General features: G+C 43.6%; 4 protein-coding genes across 4 annotated transcripts in view; 2 read left to right on the plus strand and 2 right to left on the minus strand. All coding sequences in view use genetic code 11, as the record gives it.

Moving 5' to 3' along the window:
• Nucleotides 1–6,875: 6,875 nt before the first annotated feature.
• Nucleotides 6,876–7,587, plus strand: EGR_02069 (60S ribosomal protein L23; the record flags this gene model as incomplete). Its single annotated transcript, XM_024491318.1, has 3 exons — nt 6,876–6,888; nt 6,974–7,300; nt 7,505–7,587. 3 exons carry the CDS (start codon nt 6,876–6,878, stop codon nt 7,585–7,587), a joined length of 423 nt encoding a protein of 140 aa, XP_024354171.1.
• A 1,665-nt stretch (nt 7,588–9,252) lies between these two features.
• Nucleotides 9,253–14,768, minus strand: EGR_02070 (Coiled-coil domain-containing protein; the record flags this gene model as incomplete). Its single annotated transcript, XM_024491319.1, has 8 exons — nt 9,253–9,651; nt 9,992–10,216; nt 11,194–12,414; nt 12,483–12,797; nt 13,102–13,276; nt 13,446–13,816; nt 13,844–13,927; nt 14,754–14,768. The coding sequence occupies 8 exons, from the start codon at nt 14,766–14,768 to the stop codon at nt 9,253–9,255; spliced, it is 2,805 nt and encodes a 934-aa protein (XP_024354172.1).
• Nucleotides 14,769–15,068: 300 nt separating this feature from the next.
• On the plus strand, nt 15,069–22,833 carry EGR_02071 (Ribosome biogenesis protein BMS1; the record flags this gene model as incomplete). The annotated part of the gene is made up of 10 exons (XM_024491320.1): nt 15,069–15,720; nt 15,761–16,185; nt 16,616–17,117; nt 17,234–17,296; nt 17,989–18,467; nt 19,026–19,290; nt 19,960–20,161; nt 21,165–21,300; nt 21,835–22,048; nt 22,121–22,833. 10 exons carry the CDS (start codon nt 15,069–15,071, stop codon nt 22,831–22,833), a joined length of 3,651 nt encoding a protein of 1,216 aa, XP_024354173.1.
• Nucleotides 22,834–23,052: 219 nt separating this feature from the next.
• The window catches only part of EGR_02072 (hypothetical protein), a gene marked incomplete at both ends in the record, with an annotated part of 3,390 nt that continues 1,501 nt past the window's right edge, over nt 23,053–24,941 (minus strand). The window contains 2 exons of the mRNA XM_024491321.1: nt 23,053–23,085; nt 23,502–23,776. Coding sequence (XP_024354174.1) covers nt 23,053–23,085; nt 23,502–23,776 — 308 coding nt within the window. The remainder of the gene's footprint in view (nt 23,086–23,501; nt 23,777–24,941) is intronic.

The raw sequence follows: 24,941 nt of genomic DNA on the forward strand, positions 1-24,941 counted from the left end.
TTCTACACACAAACACACAGAGGCACAAATGCACAAAGCAGGCGTAGTCCTCTTCGTCTCCTCTACGGAGGAAGTGTGCGTTGGGCAGTGAGTGAAGCCTCTGGGGCTAACCAATGCCATGTTTGTTGGATTAAGGGAGGCTGGAGTGCAGAAGCGTAGGCGCCGTTTCTCCTCACACATGCATATTTCGGCAAACAACCCCCTCTCTTCCAACGCCACGTGCCTATAGGGTGGAAGATGCGAAGAGGAGACTACTAGCTGTGTCGAGGCTTATTGTAGTCTGGAAGGAAATGGCGTATGCGTGGAGGCCACTGCTACTTTGCCAGCTGCTCATCACTCATGACGTCAAGCACGAATGAAAGCTGTTCTTAACACCTTGGTGGTCAAATGGTGTGGTCAGTAGTGTCACCCGATCCCTCATAAAAGTGATGAATGAGGGCTCTTCCTCGGTGTGATCCATCTCTCCTTGAGTTGTGCATTACCCGAGTCACATTTTATAACCAATTCTGGGTGGTGGGTTCTGCTGCCACATTCTACTACCGCATCTCCTCCAAATGCTACACTGCAAATGCTGCAATGGGTAAACTCAATGAGTGATGCGGGCAAGCCTGATTAACATTCATCATGTTCAACCGACGTTTTGTGTTTGTTTAAAATTCGAAAAATGAAGCAGAGAGCTTTGACAATCAGACAGAATTCCTTGCTTTGTCAAGAATATGGACAACCGGTTATTATGAGCTCCACAAGCTATAAGATCTATCAAGAATCGCTCAACCTTTTGGGTTATCAGCAAAGTGGATCACCTCAGTTGAAAATGATAATGAACAGTTAATAGTAAAGATGCTTAGGTTAATCAGCACCCCAAAGATCTTGTGTTGTTTAAATCAAACAAGCCGAGTTAATTTGGCGAGGTTTCACACCGAAATTTTTACACATTGATATGCTACTACCTGGATTAATTTTCAGTAAAGCCTTCTTGAAAATAACTGAAATTTTCCCAACAAATAAGCCAGAAAAAGCTATGTGATGCGCTTAAACAAAAGACTCCAGTTCGAGCACAAACTACGTCTGGGAAATCAGACGATTTTAATTTACCTTATTGGCATAGCGAATTTCGTGATACCATGTGAAGTCACTTTGTTTTTATTTGCTTGAGAAAGAGGATGCACTATTGAGAGATTTGTATCTAGCACAGTGACTGCCTTAATGAGGGGAAATGCAGGGAGGGTGACGAATCCGACCATTAAGCCGCATTTTTTTTAATAACAGATAACCTAGAAGCTTATCTTCCTCTTCTCAGACACTTTTAAATATTTATTTTTAGCTTTACGGCCCGCGCTGATGAGCAAAACGTTTTGTTTTATTTTTAAATAAAAACCAAACGTATTGCAGGTCATTACTTTGGAATTGCTACCACTCCCGCGACGCACTAAAACCGCCTAGCATTGGAATTTAAGCTGCTAAATAATAAAAGATGGCGTATTTATAGATGGAAGTCGGTAATGCTTGAGGAAAGTCTAAGAAGTCCCTCCAAATACAGTCCAGCATTTTTGTATGACTTCCTTTACCTGTAATAAAGTATAAAAATGACCGGAATTACTTTATTCATTTGTTTATTTCGAGACCCAAGTTAAATATGGGGATTATAATACATCTTGACCATATTTCTTCCAAAAATTGACAAAGATTGACAAATACATTCTTTGAACGTTTAATTAAGTCAAAGAGTAGATATTTGTGGCGAAAAATGAAAAATTGCTTGCGAAATTTCCTAACAAACCTTAAACACTCAGGGAATTCACCCTCCATGAGAGGGGAAAGGTCATTTTGCTGCAAAACCTTTCTCTTCAGTATTGTCCAAATTTCCTGCAGTCAGTTCACTGCAGAAGAAAGACATTAGACTCCTTTTTCGCCAAGTTTTCGTTTACGAAATAATATTACACGATTGAGGGCGCTGCATTTAACTAGTGCTGACTTTGCATAAAGTCTGCCGTTGCCGTCAGGAAGTAGTTATTAACACGCGATTAAAGTGGCATTAATCTTAAGGGCTTGGGAGGCTGATTACGAAAATGTACTTGTTAAAAACTTGTGATTAACGGAAAGTGGAGCGGACAAGAATCCGCTTACATTCTCTTGTAATTGTTATCAGTAAGGAGAACTTAAAATTATGTCTGCTGTCTCACTGGTTGAATGGGGGTGCTGCACATCCTCCAGACGGCGGGGGTGGGTAACACGTTCTCCCAATTAGCTGGTGTCTGGAAACCGTAAGCCTGCACATCGTAATAATTCGTAGTAGGTTCTGTTTATATTTCCATAACTAAAATTGACCGATTTGTTATATTAATGTTGTTGCTTAAAATAATAATTTTCAACCACTAATTTGTGGCTACGTGTGAACAAATCGGTTGCTAATAATAGTGGCCCACCAGTCCCTCAACGTTTTTTTATCATTGTGAAATTCTACGTTTTTTTTTTTAAAAAGCTGAACGTTCCTCAAGTGTCTTTATGCTATAGCCAAAAAAGAAGTGAATATTAACCCGAGAGACTGCTGAATGCCACCATAAAATATTGGCACACCATCAATGACAGGCGTGTCAAAAATATCGGCCGCCCTTTGTCGCCCTATTTCACCGTGGTTATGACCACCTTTTCGAGTGCCAGCCAAGAATGCTTATAAGGGAAAGTGGCTTGCAAAATGCGGGCGAAAAGTCAGCCTCGTGAATAAGACAGCCTAATGTGCTAGCCACTTGTAGATCAAAAAAAGACAACAGCCTAAAGTGGAATGCGTGGTTGATGTGTTCGGGAGTGGATGTGTTGGCAAACACCTGATGATGAGGGAACCCCATTAGGGGCGTCTGTTTAGGTGTGCTGATGCGGTGAAATTACGGAGGTAAGCAATCAGTAAAGTTATTGGGATCGTAAATGTGAAGGCTCATGTGACGACCGAGGTGTTGTGGAAGGCGGCCTTTTGCGTAAGCAGTTCAGCATAACCGCGTGATACGCATCTACTTAATTGCTGCCCACACCTAATAAAAACGTGAGAAGTACCATCCACTAAAACATGCTAAAGATTGAAAAAATGCAGGTTACAGGAAAAGAAGATACAAATGTTAATGCCATATTTACTTCGGTTATCGAAGAAATAGCGGAACATGAACTTGCAGGATTATTCAGCATTTGTTTTGTCTTATTATTTACATTGTTTTGCTTTTGCTTTATTTCCCATTTACCACTTTGGGACTCGGCAGGGTGTAATTATGCTTGGAGGCGTATCCGTCCGGCCCTGCTGATAGCCTATCAGCCTTTCTGTAAGGTAATAGTGAATCCTCCTCCATAGTGGTGGAATTTATGTAATACATGCTTGGTTGAATATACCGCTTGGGCGACATGGTGTCAGGTTACCCGAACCATGTGGCATAGCGGAAGCCATCCACCCTTGAGGAGAAAATGAACTCCAGCCCTCTTCATAACTTGATGACCTGTAAACCCCAATCATAATTCTCAAATACAAGATGCCTTCGTCCACACAACCTCCTCGTTCCGGGGTGTGAAACCAGAGGTGAAAGAGGGAAACACGGGATCTTTTACATTAGTGGGCTCGTCGATGGACAAGCTCCCTCTCAAAAGTGACATGAATTTTGATTTAGTGACTCCAACATGCTAGAACTAACTTTTGATTTTACATTCAGCGTCGAAGGGCATAACGAATTCTGCTCGCTGTTCCCCAGAACCTGTTCTTGGCCGCCATAAATAGCAAGATAACCCTCGATGCCGATTTTGAAGACTGCGGCGATGCTTTGGGTTAACTTGCCATCTCTCAAGAAGCACAGACGTTAGCTAGAGAGGTCTTCCATTGTAATCAAAAGACAAGAGAAGATGACAAGGAGCCTACAAATTGTCCATAAGTACAGTCAAAAGAAGCCTTTTACGGCTTACCTTCAATCAGAGTTGAAGGATAGACAACTATTTAATTTAGGCACGAAGCTTGTCCACTTTGCATGGTCGAGAAATTCCACGGCACAGGTATCACTTTCCTTTGCACTTGTCCAATTCGCAATGAAAAAGGTCAGGAATTAGCTACGGCTCCTCACTACATCAGCAACTAAGGTCGACCAAACCCAACATCCTTCTTTCAAGACCAACCGAATCATGTCCTAGTGTTAGGTAAGTCCTTCCTCTCCTTATTCCGCTTTCTTCAAAACGGTTCCCATTCATTCTTCAAGCCTCAGGCAAACTGGAAGGATATTCATCCAGCTTTCCCTTTGGCTCCGGTGCCGTCATATTAATGATAGATATTGGGATTTTTCACCTCTTTATCATAAGACTAAAGTTGTTTCGCCATCTCGGGGATAGGATTGGCAGAAGGAATAGAGCTGGTAATAAAAAGGGAGGCGTTGTTGCATACCAACATAGACTAGGAAACATGGATATTGAAATCTCTGGATCTGGTTTAGGATGTGATTCTTTGGGTTGGTATTCTACATGGCACTGGGGCTGCCCTGAAGTTTGCAGAAGGCACTTTCTCTACCCACCAAAGCACTAAGGCAACGATAACCTTTTATTATCGAAAGGGTGCTGATGATATTTATATTGGTTTATTGGAGGCCGCGGAAATACCTATGAACTACCTGGGCCACCTTTGTTCCCCCTTTACCCATGTCACTGAAGATGATAGGGAATAACATTGGAACTTAGTGGCTAGATAGACGAATATATCCTCATGAAAAGTGCTAAGCTGGAAGGAACAAGTACCGCAAAACTTAGGTTCGACACTGGGCCTGCCAGACTAACCTGGCAGCCACGAGGACGCATACTACCTCCTCTGCTAAAAGGGGTAAGCAATCTTTTAAACAAAAGGCTGCGAGACAAGGCCATAAAGGTATCGAAGTCATCGTAGATTTCACTAATTGTATTGGTAAAGAGGAAGGACGGAAGTCTCCGACTGTTCATTGGTTACAGAAAGCTGAACGCTCATTGACAAAGAAGAACGTCTACCCACCACCCCACCTAAACGATTTGTCAGACTCTCTACACAGGTTAATGCAGGTCGCCAAGTTAGATTTAGAATCGGGCTATCAGCAAGCAGGGATGTGGAAGATTTTGCTATAAAACGAAATTAATGTAACCCAGAAGGTGTTTTTGGGACTATGCAATACAGCGCCTTGTGAAAACCGTGCAGGCTAGACCATTCCCAAAGCATTGCGCAATATACCTGGATAGATATGAAATCATTGCTAGACTCCCTACAAGATGTCGATTTGAAACTGAAGCCAAAGATATGAAGTTAACCTTTTGGGACATTCCACCTCATCTGACGGGATTGCGGTTGCTGAAGTGCTCGAGCAAAGCCAGTGAGCACCCGTTCTACAATAGCCAATTAAAAACTTTGTAGATTTGTTGAAGATTTTACTGAGATTGCAAGCCCGCTGCATAAACTTACGGAAAGGCCAGCAAAAAGGATTTCAAGTCGGGGAAAGAGAACGGTAACACGTTCAAAACAGAGTCGAATACTCCGCTTCGCACCAATTTTAGCATTACCTAATTTCGAGTCAAGCGCTACATCATTCGTTCTGCACGGACAGGTAGAAGAGCCGAATCACACGTTGAATGGACTGCTGAAGGTCTTCATTAAGAACATCCAACCATAAGATTATGATTTATGCCTAGGATGGTGCCCCCTTGTGCGTAGGACTACAGGCAATATAGCAAATGGAGTTTCACTAATCAAAATGATTTTAGGTTGTAAAATGGGAGCACGAACCGACATTTTCCTACAGTATCCCAGAGTATGGTCTGCGACAGAAAGAAGTGATAAAAAAGTGGCTAACATCACATCTGAACACTCACACTGGTCATATATAAGAAAGAAGAGATATTGTGAGTATCACTACCAACTTAAAGCCTGACGAAAAGAAGAACTAGTACAGCCGTACAGGCCACCTAGACTACACAGCAGGTTCCATTATCCGTGGAGCAAAGACCCCTACCCAGTTATGTTGGCCATCACAATATCAACCTGCTTGGTATAAAATAAACTATTCCGCACCCAATCGATTATAGCTCACTACGATGTGTTGCTCCCGAACAAAGGTACGCCCCTGGTCGGACATGAAGAGCTTACATACTAACTAAAGAAAGAAGCTTGCTAGAAATAGCAACTGAAGATATTAGTCCTAGGTGGAGGGCAGTTAGTTTCTCCCAACTGCGCGACTGAGCAAATGCCATCGACCACTGAGAGTGAACTGCAGCCCTCTTTAAAATACAATAGTTTATAAGACTTCATGCGTGTCAAATACAATATGTCCTTTCCTACCTGGTATAATTATTACGAAATCAGGGATGACTCTAGGCGTCGCGGGTAATAATGGATGATGTCCACTAAATTTGAACATATTATGGAAGTTAAAACTCGGAGATTAGCAAAATTTTACAGCATTTATCATAATGTACATAAAATGGTATATTTGCAACCAGAAGGAAGTGAAACCTTATTTGGAACCAGCGTCCCGTCTTCTTGGGCAAACAAATAATTTTACAGGAAAATAGGGGCAAAAATCTTTTATGAACACATTATCAATCGCATACTCATGGCGTACAGCAAATAGCTAAATAATGATAACATTGTTAATGCAAACCAGGAGGTAAAGCAGTAGTATGCTGGCTTTGGGACGTAAGTGAGAACATTGTTTTCAATCCCATAAAAAAACTGAAAGCAAAAGCCAACTAAAATAAATTTTTTGTTATCGAAAATAAAAATTGGCCCACAACTTAGATCTAAAAAAATAGCCTGTAAGCCTGCAAAAAGTACTGCAAACCATTAAATTGTTAGTATGCACTCCTATTGCTGACGCGGTGAGCACAAACAACGCCCGGGAATGTCGAAGCGTGGTGCGTGTGTAGAGCGGTTCGTTGTTATTGCCTTACCTACGGGGGTTTTCTCTGTCGCATGTTACAGTTCTATTTTATTAAAAAGGACGCGGTGGTTCTTCCGGAGGGAAGTTCCGAATCACCCTTGGTCTTCCCACCGGTGCGGTTATGAACTGCGCTGACAACACTGGGGCCAAGAATCTCTATGTGATTGCAGTCTTTGGTGTCCGAGGTCGCCTCAATCGGCTGCCATCGGCAGCCACTGGGGACTGCGTGGTTTGTTCAGTGAAGAAGGGCAAACCGGAGCTCCGCAAGAAGGTGTGGCAAGCTGTAGTAATACGTCAACGGAAGGCGTTTCGTCGAAAGGATGGAACCTTTATATACTTCGAAGACAACGCGGGCGTAATAGTGAAGTCCAATGGTGAAATGAAAGGTGTGTGCTGAACTTATAGTTGAGTAGATTGGTGGTAAGTCGGCAAGCCGAATTGCGCCGTTGTGTTGCTTGGCGCCCAGACAGCTTGCAAGATGGAGGTGTTCTAGATGAGTTGATTGTCTAGTTCACAACATTGGCCGGATAGGTGCGTAGAATTTGGATTTCTTTGCGTTCTAAGCATTGGGTATTCCCGTTTTCCTCTAGGCTCTGCTATCACCGGTCCTGTGGCGAAGGAGTGTGCTGATATGTGGCCAAAGATCGCCTCTAGTGCTGGATCTATCCATTGATCTGTAAAACATGCTGTATACCTACTCGTGAAAAGGTTTTGTGTGGAATGGTGACCTCTCGCTCTATAGTTGGCTATGATAGTTTTCAGTGATTAGCATTTAATTGTCTCACTTATGGGAGTTGGTTACGTACTTAGTTTTGCCAATTCCATTTTTCTACCTTACCTATCGCTAAGCCACTTTGTCCCTAACTAACGTGCGTCTTGGTAACTCATGTGTGGTGCTTTGGTCTGAATGCGGTAACGAGTAATCCTGCGGTTAATTCTGGTATTTTGCATGCGTTGTCCACTCCTGTCGTTAGTTTGAGCAGTGTGGCACCTGGCATGATCACTTCATGGGCTGCCGTTTATTGGTTGCCTAATCCGTGGGTTGGCGTCACTATTTGCTTGGGAATCTCCAGTGACGGGGACTGATTCTTCATCGTGGCGGTTCTCTCTAGTAGCCCCTGCTTCGTGCTTGTCGCTGCGGTCTTTTTGTTGACTAAGTGAAGGCGGGGATGCATAGTCGACAGTTGCCTCCTGGAGCCGTTCGGGGGTAGACTTCAGATTTTACGTACACGGGGGACATGAACCACCGGATCTGGCTTGGACCCCTGCGTCTATGTTCTCGCACACCAGTCCGCCGACCCGTTATAGTTCCGCCCTGAATACGAAGAGCAATTGGGATACTTGTTCGGTGCCTTGGCCCCGATGCTTTCTTGCATTCACTCAATTTTACCTGACGACCTAATGAGCACATCAAGGAATGCGAACTGGGTAAGGCGTGGTCCCCAGTTTGTGCCTATTATATACTGGACGAACCTAGAGATTGGACGAGTTTAGGAGCAGGTATTATAGTTGCGGAGTTCGGTGTTTTCACGAGAATTCTGCTGGTGCATTACCCAAGATCCCAAGAGTTAGTTCACACATCTGCATTTCTCAGCTGTGGTACATAAACGTAATGCACCGGTGAAAGCTGATATATCAGAAGGACTTATGGACGGTAGATGCGGAGTCCATGTGGGTATGCACGCTTGGGTGGAGCTTCAGAGGGGAACTCTATACCTGCCGAGCAAGCACGGGAAAGCAATTTTTAAGCAACAAATCCCCTGCCCAAGTACGGACCGCCGTATAATGTCCTAGAGCGGTGGTCATGCAGCAGCCCGAGGAAGATATTTGTCAGGAAGGGAATTCATTCCAGTACTTGCAAACTACGTTCTGGCGCGCACTTTCAAAACTGCTACCGCTGGTCTTGTAACCGAGCACTGCACTGATACGTGGTCTACGATCGCCTCTGGTGCTGGACCCACCTATTTGTCTGCAAAATCCCCCCACCCTGTTAAGTCCTGATAATTCTTTTATTTTTATTATTTTGGTTCAGATTTATAGATATCTTGTCCATGCTTTAGAGCATGCGAATCAGTTGATACTTTCCTTAACACTATTCGTCGAACTGGGTGACTATGGACTGCTGGCACCCGCTATGGAAAATTAGTCTCTGTTTCTAACGTCCTCTATAGAACGTCATTTTCGTTTCCCCGTTTCAGATGCCTGTCAAATAAGCATTATAATCGTAAGAATATATTTGCCCTATTATTCACTCGTTCGCATGTCGTTCCTCCTAACCGTTGGCTTCCTCCTCACTTCGTGCACGTTGGTGTGGTTCGATTGTATGTGGTGCTTCCTGTTAGGAATATTCCTCCTTGAAGCCCTCCTTCTCTTTTTCTTCCAATTCATCCTGCTCCTTTTCCTGATTATCACTCTCCTCTTCTCCCGGACTACTTTGGTCTTGGCCCCCTCCTTTTAGATTAGCCTCTCCCAGATTATCTTGACCCCTTTCTAGGTTTTTGTCGTCCAATTTCTCCTGTTCCTCTTCTTCTGACTCCGACTGAGCACTTATTTCTGATGCCTTCTCCACAATTACCTCCGGAGTCTCGAATTTAGTCCTTGCTCTGCTTCCCTCCTTAAGGCGTCGCTTCTCAAAGTACGCTTTCTTAGTATCTAGCAATTCGTTGTCAAGCTTTTCCATTTGGAGTTTGTAGTCCTTTATGCTGGCATCGTGCTTCTCCATTTGTGCTGTCATTATCTGCAGAGAAAGAGGCACCCAATAAAGGCCTAGGTTTGTGGTGGTGACTAAACATATACCGTGATTAAACCGGGCTGTTAACGTAGTAATCGTTTTATAACCATGTAGGTAATGTTATAAGGAAGTGGGTTGTTGTGGAGTGATCAAGTGTGTATCAGCAAAGAAGAGGGTAAATTTATTTCTGCTGATGTCGACGACATTGTCAGCGTGGTCATGTTTGAAGCAAATCTCAATACTAGAGCTAGGCCTCTTCTGAGTCTCAGTCTAAGCAATACCACCGTCTGCATGGGCGCAGACAGTCTTGTTTATCTCAGATTGATTACCGAAGCGGGGCGATTACCTTCATAGCAGCTAATTTCTCCCGTAAACTATTTTCGTAAATGGCAAGCTGCTCGGCTATCTCGGGACCGGGTTGGCGGGCAAGGACCTGCTTCAGTTCCACGTAGAGGCGTTCTTTCTTTTGAATTTGAATCTCCTTCTCCAGGACTTCCTCCGTCTTTCCTATCAAACGCTTCTGTAATGAGTGAATCTTCTTGATCATCTCAAAGGAGGAAGGGTCGCTACCCTGTTGGAATAGAGGGTAAAGTTTGGACGTATAAACATAGTTAATATCATTTGAACCAAATTAGAGCAGATGTTTGAGGCTTAGGGAAGGCATCGGCTTTGTTTTTTAACGCGTCGGCCTCTGTGATCTTCGGCTGTGGCCTCCATGCTGTTGCTACCCATGCTTCCGTACTCCCAACCAATTGTTGATCTTATGGAGTATTCAGTGGTGATTTGGACATTAAATGCTGCAACCTAATCAGCACAGGGGAAACACTTCTAGTATGGTTGACCGAATCTGCCGCTGATTATACATAGGTCAGTAAGTGGTGGGGTTCAGGGTTGGGCGAACGAAAGTTGACCGTAAGGTAGTGCTACGATATTAAAATAAAAGTAAATATTGGGGGAACAGAAAAACAAAACCATAACTGGTATCCTAATATTTATTTATTCTTCCCACTCAAATGCAAGTGAAAGGTAAATTATACCTTTATTCTTAGCACGGGCTAAATTGACTGGACTGTAAAATTGTTAAGAAACATGAAAAAGTGGGAACATCGTAACAAGAAAATGCAAACGACTGCAAAATTATACCTCAGGAAGAAACTCGTAGTTTCGCCAATCATCTAGGTAGTATATCTGTAGGTGATGAAAATTACAAACACAGTAAGGTAAGGTGGTCAATTAAACTGCTTGCCGTTTATCCTCAGATTTGAAACGCATAAATTCAAAACTGCTCTGAAGTCACTGTCCCCTTTCCCGCAAAAGTAATCCTTTACTTACTGAACCTAGGATTTCCAACTCGCGTAATTTATGCGTCTACCAGATACAACAGCTGGGTTGCCAACTTAAACTACAAACTTGTTTAGACTATGGACTAATGGTACCTTCGGTCGAAATTTTGGCGTAGTTAGTCCTTCTTAAAGAGAGCTCGAGTGCTGAAGTATCAAGGGGTCGCAACAACGCTGAAACGGGGCACAAGGTGCACTCCTTTCTTACCTCCAGCTTTCGCCATCGATGTACGTTGATGGGTTTTTTGAGTTCATCCTCCAGAGCTTTGCACCGAACCTGCTCCCTACTCAGCTCCTTTCTAGCCTTGATCACTTCGCGCTTGAGCTCGTCCATCTTTGTTGCGTTCGCTTGCAGCATGGCCTTTTCTCTACGGGTCGCGCAGATCTCTTCGCGGACTCTTCGCAGATCCCCCAGAACCTTGTTGAACTGCGCTTCCCCCTTATCCAGCACCGACTTCTGGATACGGATCTTCTCGTAGAGATTCGCCAAATCATCATTACGTCGTACTAATTGGATGCCCAAAATGTCTTTCTCGCTGATCACCTGATCCAACTCTTTTCTGTGCTTCGTTCGTTCGAACTCCGCCTGTGCAATGACCTTGAGAAGCTTCCGTTCTTCCGCCTCCTGGCTCTCCATTATGGATCTATTCTCTATCGCCATATTCTTCATCCTCTGCAACTCCTTTTGCATATTATCTCGTTCTCGAGTCATCCTCACGCACTCCGCCGTCTCTTGTACCATCATTGCGTCCGTGTTTGCAATCTCCTCTTTCAGTTGTGATATACGATGCGCCATGAGGTGGAGTTTACGCTTCATCCCACTTATCTCATCCTGCGCTTCGATAAGATTTTTTGAGTAGAGGTTTCTATCACTTTTTATCGCCTCATAAAGATTCTCCTGCTGTTTCAACTTCGTCTGGGCCTCGGCAATTTTCTTCCTAAAGTCGAAGATTTGCATCTCACGGAACTTCACCTCTTCCATCAGATTGAGCACCTTCTGAGTATAACTTGAAGCCTCTCGAAGGTAGTGATCGCGTTCGTTCTCCAGTACATTGATAATTTTGCGTTGGGTTATCGCTTCTTGGTTGTAATTGGTAATCTCGCGCTCGAGATTCTGTTTTGACTGCTCGTGTAGTCGTAACAGATTCGTCTGTTTTGCAGCCTGTCCACGAACCTTAAAGAGAGATTTGGACAGAGCATCTCTTTCTCTAGTCAGCTCCTCACAAGCTTTTCGATCATTATCCATGGTCTTTCGTGTAGCCTCCAGATCGCGATCGATTGCAGCGATATTTTCACGCAGCCGATCTCGTGTCCGCTCCAGTTCTTGCTTCTTCTCCTCAATGCTACGAATTCGTCTACTAGCTGCCTCGTTCTGTCTAACCAACTTGGCGTTCTCCGCTCTAATGGCTTCAACTTCTTCCTCTTTTTGCTGAACAAAAAATATGCTGCTTACTTAAATTGAATAGAAAGATTTTCTCAAGTTTAGTATTCACACACCTTAACCTCTACCGACCGGCTCGCATTTTCCGCTCGAATGCTCTCGGTGAGAGCCACTTGGGCGTCCAATTTTGACTGTGCATCGGCGAGTTTCGCTTCAGCCAGTTGAAGCTTCCTATTCATCTGCTCGTAGGAGATCCTCAGAGTCCGGTTCTCCTCCTGCCTAACCTTGAGCTCCTCTTGTAGTTTTTCAATAACTTCGCTGATGGACCGAATCTGCGCGTGTTTCAGCTCGACCTCCTCGCCCACATCGTTCATTTCTCGCTCCATCTTCTCCTTCTTTCTCAGCTCTCTCTGAGCTTCACTGGCTTTCTCCTATTGACACAGTCATTGTACAGTCAGACGAGTTCAATGAGCAGATGGAATAACGGGTGACTCTGCGCTATTTTAAATGACATAGCCTCTCAAACAATGTGACAAACCTCTTGAAGGGTTTAACTTCATGTACTAGAATCTACCTTAGGATGCATGATTTCGGTGCATGCGTACAACCACTGGGGACTAACAGACCGAAAGTTCTAACTTGTTCCTAAGCAAAATATTTCCCCACCGTAAAAGGACTTAAGTATTAGGCTAATTAATTGTTTTTCCGGTTACGAAAATCGTAGCGGTATCGTACTTGAATGTCCCGACCCAGCTCTGCAATTTTTTGTTGAGCGGTGAAGATTTCCTCCTGCAGCCCGTTAATTTGTTCTTTGGTTGAATCAATTTGCTCTCGCAGTTTTGCATTTTCAACAGCCTGCTCAGATTTCTCCTTAGTTAACTTCTCTAAATTTTTGGAGAGCTCTGCTATTCTAAGGGTAGAGATTTAATGTTATTTACTAAACGTAAAGTCTCACATAGAAAATCCAACTAGTAGAACTTGACTGTTGGCGACACATGTACGTGCCCTCCCCGAAACATCCCAAAAATTTGGATCATTATGTAAATATCACCAATTCCAGAGAGAAAGAAACTACTTACGCATCAGCTCCAACCTCTCCTGACCCCCCCTTCTCAATAATATTACTGAGGGTAGCTATTTCTTCTTTCAGGCGTTTAATGCGTTCCCGAGCTTGATTTTCCTTGCCAGTGGCGCCTTCAACAAGTGTCCAAGCGCTTTCTAACTCCTTCTTAAGCGCAGAAAGATTGGCAGGATTTTCACTGGATATCTTTTCCACGTGATCCAAGCGCACGGAATTAGACAAAATGTCGGCCTTCAACTCCCGACACTTTCTCATTAGCTTTTTCTCATTTTCATGAGACTTTTGGAGAGCTGCCATAATTTTTTCGTATTCTTCGCAGAACTTCCTGAGTAACTTATTTCCCTTCAAATCACCTAATAGCTTTCCACGCTAATGCATAAAGGTGTTTGGACATACAGAGTTATACTCTTCACATAGCTGATTGAAGGACGATTCGTCTATTGCAGGCTTTACTACACCTTTAAGTAGATTTTTGTCGTGCTTTAAGGTATAAGGAAAACGAAAATCGTACCAACTCAACCATTCCTACAGGCCTAAAACTGCGTTCAACAACAAATAAAGACACTAGCCAGGAGGTGTGCGATTGTATCACAGCAACTTTCAAAGTTCAAGGTCAGTGGTCAACTAGGTTTGGGATTTGCAGGTATGCATTGCGAAGACTTGGATCTATATGAACATGACGTAACATAAGGGTTTGACTAGGAAATGCTAGGAATTTTCAGAAATTATGCGTGCTTGTAGAGAAAATATATCTACAAGGAGTAGCGAGGAAAAACAGTAAATAGGAGTCTTGAGGAAACTAAGGGATATAAGATGATAAGCAGGTGCGAAGTCTTAATTTAAAACAAGTATATTGACAATAAGGCTCTCAAAAATCATCATATACCATCACAACAGTGCTAACGCAAGCTAGGTGAAAAATGGTATTTTATCGTACGGAGGCGTATGTGTATTAAATGGACGCGTGAATGGGCACGAAATATGCCAGCTCTATCAAAGGGTTGAGGCGATCTAGCTCTGCGCTTGGAGGTATGTTTAAACACGTAGGCGATTCCGTACCTGCAAACCACACTTCCCAGTAGACAGCAGAATACCGGAAATCACGACAGACTTCTAAATCATAGGAAAATCAGGTTTGGACAAATGCCCACGCTGACATGATTTATTACAGCTGTATATAGGCCTGGGAAGTCCGTAGGGTAACATAATTAGATACTATCACCCTGGTAAACTATGGTTATGATGACTACTAAAATTTTCACAAAATAATAAACAAAATCCTAGCTATGGGTTTCCAACAACATACGTGGCAAGCTGTCATTTAAGGAAGAAGAATTAAAGCTCTTTTTTAACAGCTTAAAGTGACGAGGAATGTCCGAACACGTTTGTGGTATATGCATAAGTCTTTTTTGCTAATAATGAAATGAAAGACTACAACCCACTCCACATAAATCTTGTATTTAAATTTTATACACGCTTTGAAAAATTTTAAAAAGTGCATTTCTTTGATTTTTAGAACTCCGACTAATTTGTTTATACAGTCACGTTTTAGAAGCAGCCACGAATTAGCTCTTCTGCCGCTCGTGCCTTTTCATGTGTTTGTTGTTTTCTGGGTCTCTAAATGGGAGAATCAAACGAGAAGAAACATCGAGCCCCTCGAAGTGGCGCAAAAGCCCAGAAAAAAAATAGGTTGGAAAATAGGTCGAAGGCACAGAGCTCAAAGGGATTTGCCGTTCAGCACACTACTAAAGCTGCAAGGAAAGTCCGGAAGACACTAGATAAGGAGACAAAGAAATATCATCTTCCAACCATCAGTTCCGCTTGTTCGAGCGATTCTTCTCCACCTCTGATTGTTGGCATTGTTGGTCCACCAAGATGTGGGAAATCTACGTTATTGCGTGGGCTAATCAGGCACTTTGGTCGTCAGTTGGTCCCAAATATCACGGGTCCAATAACTGTTGTTGTCGGCAAAAAGTTTCGATTGACTTTAATTGAATGTGATTGCAACATTAATAGTATGATTGATGTTGCGAAGATCGCTGATTTAGTCTTACTTGTCGTCAATGTGTCAAAGGGTTTGGAGATGTATCATTTCGAATTTATCAATATGTTACAAGTTCACGGAATGCCTCGAGTCATCCCAGTGCTCACTCATTTGGACCAGTTCAAAGAGTCGGCTTCTTCAAGAGCCCTTCGGAAGAAAGTTAAACAACGGTTGTGGACGGATCTGTCTGCGAAGATTTTCCTCTTATCACGTTTTGTGCAGAAAAAATGTAGGACATTTTTTACAGAACATGATAGTTGCACTTTTAGTTCATCATCACAAACAGAGCGAGGTGGGTGACAAAATTATTGATGGTGATTACATGCCTGCGGAGATTCAGCGTTTGGCCCGTCTCATGGTTGTCAAATCTCCCAGACCGTCCGACTGGCGAACTGGACACCCCTATATGCTGGTGGATCGTTTAGAAGACGTGACTAGCCCTAGAATTCTTGCAGAGGATGAAAAAGCTAGCCGTGTGATTAGTCTCTACGGTTGGGTTAGAGGCGCTCCCATCGAAACTTCTTTCTCCAACCCTCTTGTCCATATTCCCGGTCTTGGTGACTTTCCAATTTTAGAATGCACTCGTCAACAGGACCCCTGTCCCACTCCGGCTCAACTTATGCGAGCCACTCCGTCCACCGAAGGGACTGTCGGAGCTAAATTGAAGAAGCGTCTTTCTGAAGGTGAACGTAAGGTATGGAATTCGAATAACCCTATTAAGAGGAGATAATCAAGTGTCTATCACTAAATCCTTTTCAATTGTTTATACATATATGCATGTGTAGATTTGTACCAAAAAGGTGGTTAACTTCACTCGAATCTGGACATTGTTGTTTAGTAACAAAGTAGAGAGGCCTAAGTCTGTAAGCGCTTATGGCGACTATAAACAAACGTAACCTTGTAGATAAAAATCCTGATTGAATGAGGTTTTTTAATGAGGCGTCCATCCCATTAGCCGCTTGAAAATCCACCTTATGTGGCAGTTTATTTCAGAATTGGAACTTCAAGTTAGCCTTTTCCGGAGTTGTTGCTGTATTTCGACCGATTTTTATAGATCTGAGTTTATAAGCACAAAGTCTGGCACCCATCACCGAGGTTTCCTTATTCATCCAATCCTCATTCAGCTTTATGCACCAATGTCGAGCGTTGGTGGCGTGCTGTTAGATCGCGATGCGACATACATTGATTTGGGTGGAAGTCATCACTTGGGTGGTGGTCGGTTGACATCCGGCCGTCAGGTGGTGGTAGGAGCGGGCGAAGCGGAGTTGGCTAAAGCTCGCGATCTTCTTTCGGCCGCCGGTCATGATCTAGACGAACGATTGAAGCACGATCACCGAGTCCAAATGCTCACTGATGCGCCTCTCTTGGAGCCGTCTGCAAACGGCCTTGATGATGATTTTGGCTCCGATGAGAATGACGACGACAGCTCCGAAGCAGATGATGATATTGAAGTTGAAGAAGACGGCGGTGCTGGACTGCGGATGTTCGAGGATACAGTTCTACCGGACGTGGAAAATGAGCCCATGGATGTGTATGGCAATGACAGCGGGGAGAAGAATTCGTTGAGGATCAAAGGGGATCTTCTGTTCAATAGTCGGCACCGTGACCTGAAGAACGCTTTCGATAGTGTGTAGCTTTGATTCCCTTGCCTATTATCTTCTATCCTAATTATTCACGAGTATTGAAAAAAGGACTACGTGGTCATGTATTGATCCCATTGTCAGTGGTTAATTTTGTTTTAGATCTGGGTTGGGAAGAAACAGCAACGGGTCGCAAGAACTGGAAGCGCATAATTTACAATGCTGGTACGTTGTTTCGGTCTGTTTTTTCCCCGTAAAATATGAACCACAGAAGTTGTTACCACCAAGAGGTCCTCCTCAGTAATGATATAGTTGTTCTCTTGTAGGGGATAGCCTTTTTTAACTAAAATAACCTGGTAATGATTTCTCATCGATGACAATCGTGGTTTCATCATTTTGTTTCAACATACTGCTCCATACGCACTAAAAGCATTGTTATCTGTCCAGTATGCTCTAAGTGTATTTCCCAATAGTTGTCAGGTTCTTATATCTGTGCTGATACCTCGTGAAACAATGTGTTTTACGTCATAATCTGAACTGTTGATGTTGTGTTGTGTCTTGTTTCATTTCAGCTTACTACAGAATTTGACTCAAACTTCCCCAAGTCAAACCCTTTAACGATGAGCTACATAAAGCCTGGCAACATTATGGTGCTTTAAATGAGATTAGATTGAACCCATTTCCCCAAAACTTTCAAAATCCATATTTGCTATTGATACTTGGTATGATGAACGTCTTGTAATATAGAGTTGTAATTCGTCCTGTCACGTTGAGACTTTTCTGTGGTACTGATATTACTTTAGGCAGGCGTCACTCAGGCATATTCCATTACAGTTTTACCAGTATTAGGAGACATTTACCAGCTGTTCCATTTCTCATAAGCTGAGGCAATTACCCCCAATTGTATTTTTCTGCAGCAGATGATGAGACGCCCAAAGGAACAGGCACATCCGCTCTCACCGGTGAAATGTTCATTATCTCTACTACGGTGGACACCCTAAGCCACGGAACCTATGCTGACGACGTCACTTTGTCCCAGCAACGCTCCGTTTCCATCGATTGGACCGCTTCGACGGCACTTATTGCGAACTGCTTCACTACAGGCGAGTGGAACTCCTCGGAGGACGCCGAGCAGTTGTTAGCTGCGGACGCTAAAGCGCAGCGAGCGATGGAAGAGCTAAAAGCGCAGAAGATGGCCAAAGCAGTGGGTAGCAGGGTGCAATATAAACCCGAAGGAAAGCTGGCCACGGGAGTTGCTGAAGACTCAGATATTGAGGAAGACGAGGTTTCGGAGGAAGAATTTGAAGATTTTGGTCCGTTGGACGAGGAGGGAGGGGCCTCCAGTGGAGATAACAAGGAGGAGGATAATAATGATCCCACGAAAGGATTTGAAAAGGTTGATCATTCCCATTCCAATAAGCTCAGTCTTGCTTTGGTATCCTGAATAACATAAATTTACTTCCGTAGTGTGCTGTCTTGCTTTTTTTGCAATCGCTACCTAAATTGCAGGATTTAGTCCCTTAGTTACCTTTGTTATGTTATCATAAGCAAAAGGTCTTCCATCTATATAGCTCGTTTAACTTGCCGATTTTTTGAAGTGGTATCACTATTTTGAAACGACAAACTTGCTTGTTCGCTTGCAGCCAAATCATGTTCGTGAGTGTGTCCACCATCCCCACTACAACAGCCCTCATCTAATAATCATTCACTCTGGCTTCAGCCTAGGTCTCCCTTGTTGTAAACGACTAATTTGCGATTAAGGTCGAGCTCATCAGATGGAACAAACCTTCATTAATCTGTTCATTAATTAATCGCATGACACTCACTACGATGTTGATTTTAAACTTGCGCTGAAGAAATGCAGGCATTTAATGTTTGACTCTACGTTTTATGACGGTGCGAGCCTACTTAGATGGTGGGAATCCGATTCATCACTATTACCTATTTCTTTCAGGCCTTACTTCGTCCAACGAAGCGTGAGCGCATTCTGGAGAAGCGTCGGCGTCACAAGGAGCTCTTCGATCGTCTCTATGAGGCTGCCCAGCGCGGCTCTGGTACGAGCGCGGACGAACCAGCTACGGCTTTTTACGACAAGATGGTCGCCAAGACGGAGGCTCAACAGCAGCTGAATCGCGAGATCCTTGGCAAATTGGCTCCCGGTGTTCGTGAAACTGTCGAGGGTGTACCTCCTGGATCCTATGTGCGTCTTCAAATTGTCGGTCAGTTTTTCTTTAGTCCATTTAGACCATTCTGTTTATTTTTTAGGGAATGATTTACGAGTTATTGGGACGTGTTCGAGGTTTCCAATGCATATAAACCACCTAAAAATAGTGTTTTAATTCAATATGTTAGAAGTATTACACAATGACACACTTCAAGTGCTATTGATTTATTTGCTGCCGAACTAAAGCAAGGCTTTGGTTTCAGCCGACCTTCAAGGTCCTGTATGCAACTTTGACCTGTCGGTCAGTCCCTGTTCACCTTTTGATCTGGTTCAACTTTGTGTCAAATTTTCCGTGGTTTTTGCGGAGCACATTTTTGTTGAGATAAGTTGGGAATTTCGCGCACACCACATCCTAACCGTCCCATCTCCGGTCTTAAATTGTGTGTTTAAAACTCTTGAAGGCCCTACGCTCACACATTGTTCTGATCTGGCATTAAAGCTGGTTCCGGGCTTTCTCACACGGTGCTTTGTGAGTGCTCCGTTCTCAAATTAATTGCCACTCAGCGGCATTCAGTGGCAATAATCTAATCCTCCTTCGACCTCGCCGAACGTCTTCTTCCGTTGAACTCAGTATTTGACGCAGCTTCTTTTTCACAGCTGACCTCTTAAATATTATGGACACAACACGTAAGGGTCTGCTAAGACTAGGTGTCTTCTGCTTCAGGAGTGCCCTACCAGTTCATGGCGAACTTTGACCCACGACAGCCGCTGGTGGTTGGAGGGCTGGTGAAGGGAGAGGAGACCAAAGCCTTCATTCAGGCTCGCTTTCAAGCGCATCGGTGGATACGACACGTGCTCAAATCCAATGATCCCATCACCGTGTCCGTTGGCTGGCGACGCTACCAAACGATCGGGGTTTTCTCTAAGTCAGTTACTTCCTCTATTTTTGTACTTCTGCCTCTTGTTTCTCGTCTTTTATTGATATTTTAAACGTAAATAACCCCGCAGATTTGTCCGCTTTTGGCGATATAGAACCGACATCAGCTGTCCAACAATAACCTGACCAAAAGTGGAATGCGTGCTTATCACTAAAGGAAATGATTTGCAGATCCGAGGTCATAGCAAACTAAATTGTCTTTGATTCTGGACGCTTGCCTCGGATTAGTGTCTTTACTCGTTAAAAGGATACGTTTTTGATGGATTAGCAGTTAGCTTGTTGACATGATTCACTGTGAACAAAGTGGACCTCTAAGGGAAGAACGCTCTCTCAAGTCCACTGGTCCAGTTCAAGGCAATAAATTGTGCTTTGGACTTTTTGGTTTCCATCAAAGGTTATCCTCATAAAAGCCCGGGATATTTGTATTATTAAGGACATACTTTCTATGCGCATAAGTTATCCAGGACTTTGCACTCCTGCTTCATTTTTCAGTGGATTTTGACGCTTCGCTCACTTTCTTCCCTTATTACGTTGTCCTAAACAAACGCATCACCCTATCTGAAGGGCAGATTTATCATTAAGCGGAAGAAAACCAGGTTATATTAGAGCGTGTCACAGTTGGAAAAAGGATGCATGTCACTCACAAAGCGTCATTAAAAATAATTAGAATGCCAATCAAATGATTTTGCTATTATTTATGGCAACTGTGCTCCATCACTGTGACTTTTGCCCGCAATGCTGTGCACGGTAGGGGGGGGGGAAGAACAAACTTACCTAGCATCCTGTATTTGCACAAGTAGATCCCGTCTACCTGTTGCGTGCGCAATAGGTAGCAGTGGTGGTTGTTATCCCACCGCTTCACCACCTATCATTCATCGTTGTAGCCGTACCACGGATAATTAAAGCCCGCTACCTAGACCTATAAAAATCCTACCTTCCGTATTATCGGGAAGGTGTACTGTGTGCATTTGAGTGCTTCTGTTGCATTGCAGGGAGGAGCACAACTTCCGAAAGCGCTACCTTAAATACGCCCTGGCGCACGAACACTGTCACATCACTTTTTACGGACCTGTGGTTCCTGCAAAAACTGGAGTCGTCGCCATTGTCAACTCCACGTGGCGGGAGCAGGTAACTCGGGCGTGCTCTACTTTCTTTACAATGTGATCGTTTACTCTCCTATGATTGGAACGTTCTGAAGCCCACAATATGGGCTCCTACACTTGCACTCAGTTTGAAGTTAACCCTGTTAGTTTTCCGCAGCGCAACACGCACTACTATACCAAATTTCAAATTATTCTTGATCGACTGGGATTCCCACATCCAGTGCTCGAGGCAATGATACGCTGGTCTCTCACCTTGATAATATCCTGTCAAGGGATAAAATAATCCAAACAGCTTTGGAATATTTCTACTTCCCACAAACTAATGCATACCGGTTTAGATTGGTTAACAAATTAACACTGCTGGTTATAGTCGAAATTCGGAATGGTTCATGCTTGCCTGCTACTTAGAAGGCAATGAGCTTACCGTTAGTCAATGCATAGGTCTTAGCATGTCTGCTCAAACTGCAATGTTACGCGACTGTTCTTATTTATGTGCCAAAGCACTGATGTGCTGTTTATTTCTCTTAAGAATAAGACTTTATTCAAATGTCTTCTATAGGCGGAAGCGCTCAACTCACCAAAATTTAGAATCGCCGGGACGGGCAGCGTGACGGACTGCAATGAGTCCTTCCAGATAATGAAGAAACTCAAATTGGTCGGCCACCCATATAAAATCTTCTCCAAAACCGCCTTTATTCGCGGTATGTTCAACTCGGAGCTTGAGGTGGCTAAAATGGTCGGCTCTAAGATTCAGACCGTCTCTAAAATTCGAGGTAATAAATCTACCTTTCAAGATGCAGTGAGGTATACTGACATGCATAACAAATATTGGGATTTTATCTTAGGTCTAATAAAGAACGCCCTCATGGGAACGAGTCACAAACCAGGTGACTTTAGGGCTACATTTGAAGCGTCAATTCGAATGGCAGACATAGTGTTTGCGCGAACCTTTGTGCCCATCGAACTGACCCCTTTCTACAATCCAATTCCCAACCTCCTTCTGCCCTCTGCTCGAACCGCAGCCTCTTCCGCCAGTGAAACACAGTGGAGGATGCTTCGCACCATGAGTGAGTTACGGTGGGATATGGGCGCTAAGGTAGAGATCAAGGAGGACTCCAAATACAGGGAGGCACAACGTGTGCCCTTCGTGCATCTACCACTGACTGTGCCCACCAAACTAGTCGCGGCGCTGCCCTTCGCCGATAAGCCAAAACTGAGTAAGAAACAGCTGCGTACACAACGCTTCAGGAATGATGAGGTAAGACGCGCTCGGAACGTCGATGTACCCGCACCGATAATAGCATCGTCTGAAATGGAGGGCGTTCCCGATCCCGTTGGGCACGTCCGCGATCGCGCGCAGCTCATTCAACGCCTGCGGCGGTTGCACGCGGCCTATCAAGAGCGGGAGAAGGGCAAGATGGTCGCTCGCATCTCACGTTACAAGGCGAAGTGCGCCACGGAGGCGGAGATGGCGGAAGCGAGAAGTAAAAAGCGGAAGAAGGAGTTCTTTGCTCGTCATCGTGGTGGCACCAAGGGGCACTCGGCCGTAAAGACGTAGACGCCACCCAGAATGTACATATCCGACAAGTGTCCATACATCTCGTATGCAAATCACAATGGAGTCGCCTTTGTTTGGTTAAAGATGCAATTTTGTTGAGGGATGCAAAGTAAGTAAATGGCGAAGGAGGAAAGGGTGAACAACCAGTCTCGGTGGGTTGGTTGATAGGAGTGAAATGATTGATAAAAGATGAAATTGTAGCTCTCACAGCAATATGCGCTAGTAAATGGTTGGTGGCTCCGGGTCGTTATTCTAAAAGCAAAAGAGGAGAAACCTTCGGAAGGACAGTTACAGAGCTGGTAAACAGAATACTGTAATGGTAGCAAAAGCGGGTCAGCATTACGCGATTGCAGATTCCAATTGTGTTGAGTTTATAGAAATTCTGAAAGGTAAATCCTGGTGCTACTAATCTTGGTGAAATGGTTTTTGGTGGGTAAAGTTGGTCACCCACCAAGCGATCAACATCAAGGGCTTGGGTGATAGTGCGTGGTGTGGGATTTCCAGCGCGTCATTGCGCGTTGTAATGCATTTCTAGTTACTGCCAAAGTAGGTTTACATAAGACACAAATTTGGTGGCTAATTTACTTGGTCAAGTGGAATTGGCAACATTCGTTACAATAAACGATAGCAGCGGAAGCTCAGCAAGTTTATAAACGAGAAAGACTCACCCCTGCGGGTCCAGGCTTGTCCGACCCACTAGCGCTGCCTTGACGACAAGTGCGGAAGGCCAAGACACTGGCAATAACAAGAATCCACGCGAAGAACACGAAGAATGAGGAGGAAATTTGACTGTCACTCTGACTCGCAAATGGGTTGGATAGGTCGCTCTGGCAGATGACGTCATTGCAGTAGGCTTGTGACTGTCGCAGCATGGTCAAGAGCCGCTGCATCGATGTTTCGTGATTGTAGATACACTCACATGGATCAAAATCACCTGACATGTCTAAAAGTGACGTCGTGAGAAATACGCAGCAAGTAACTTGGACTTGCATTACGCTAGTGACCATGTAAGGGCAAAAACCCCAAAGAGGACTTGAACTTGGAATTAGACAAGAGCGGGCACAAGGTGAGCTACATTTCAGCCAAATACAGAATTTAAAGTACTGCAATAAAAGGCTAGTTCTTGATAAGAATAAATCAGCTGGGACTTGTATACAACTGTCTTGCTAAATATATGCGGGGCGTAATTGTGTTAGAACCTCACATGTACATGAACTCAGGCAATACCAAGGATGCCGCCCGCCTAATAAATTCAAGGACTTTATTTGTCATGCGGATTACAAGAAAACATTGGAGCAAATGAGAAGCAACTACTGCAACCAGAAAGGAAACAACGTACTAACGCAACAGACGCTTGAATCGTATATTTAGGCTAGTGTAAGCCTGTTAGCAGATTGAAACAAAAAATCGCCGGCAAAAAAGCAGAGAAAGCAAAAAAACAAACAAAAACTTATACATATTTTGACGCAAATATTTATTAACAAAACTTTTTATAAATTAACTTCCCTAACGCGTCACTAAAAAATAACAGTATTTTCACTATAGCTGTCACATTTAAATCCAACTTTCGGGATATTTATAATAAAAAATCTCGCTTGTTAGATTGCCTTTACAAATAAAAGCCAAATGGGCAGAAAGGTTTGCGGAAAATTTTGCCAAAGAAAAGTGTTGAAAACTACAAAATATTGCTTTTTCATTTTTTAAAAATTTTATCGTTAAAAATTTTTTTGGAATGCTCTTATTTTGTTAAGTTTGCTGTAAATTTTGCAATAAGAAGCTTTCTTGATGTTGTGCAAATACCAAAGGAGGTACAAAGTGAATGGATGGTACTCGGATGATGACGAGATCATATTGTTACAATTGTAGTTAAAAAATATCACAACTCTTCAAGAACCCATTTGCTAAATTTTAACACCCCAGTTTCTCGGTTGCCTTTCGATTATATTGGACGGACAACTTTAATGCTCCATGGCCATACCAGTAACCCCAAGCTATAATAAATGTTGTGTAATGCGTTAGATGTTTGTTTAACAATCTGTTTTTTAAATAGGACCACATTGGTGGCAGCAGAAAGCAAACCTGATCCCAAGGGATATCAATCCAACTTT

This window comes from Echinococcus granulosus, assembly GCF_000524195.1.
Source record: "Echinococcus granulosus chromosome Unknown EG_S00009, whole genome shotgun sequence".
In the NCBI taxonomy this organism is placed as follows: Eukaryota; Metazoa; Platyhelminthes; class Cestoda; order Cyclophyllidea; family Taeniidae; genus Echinococcus; species Echinococcus granulosus.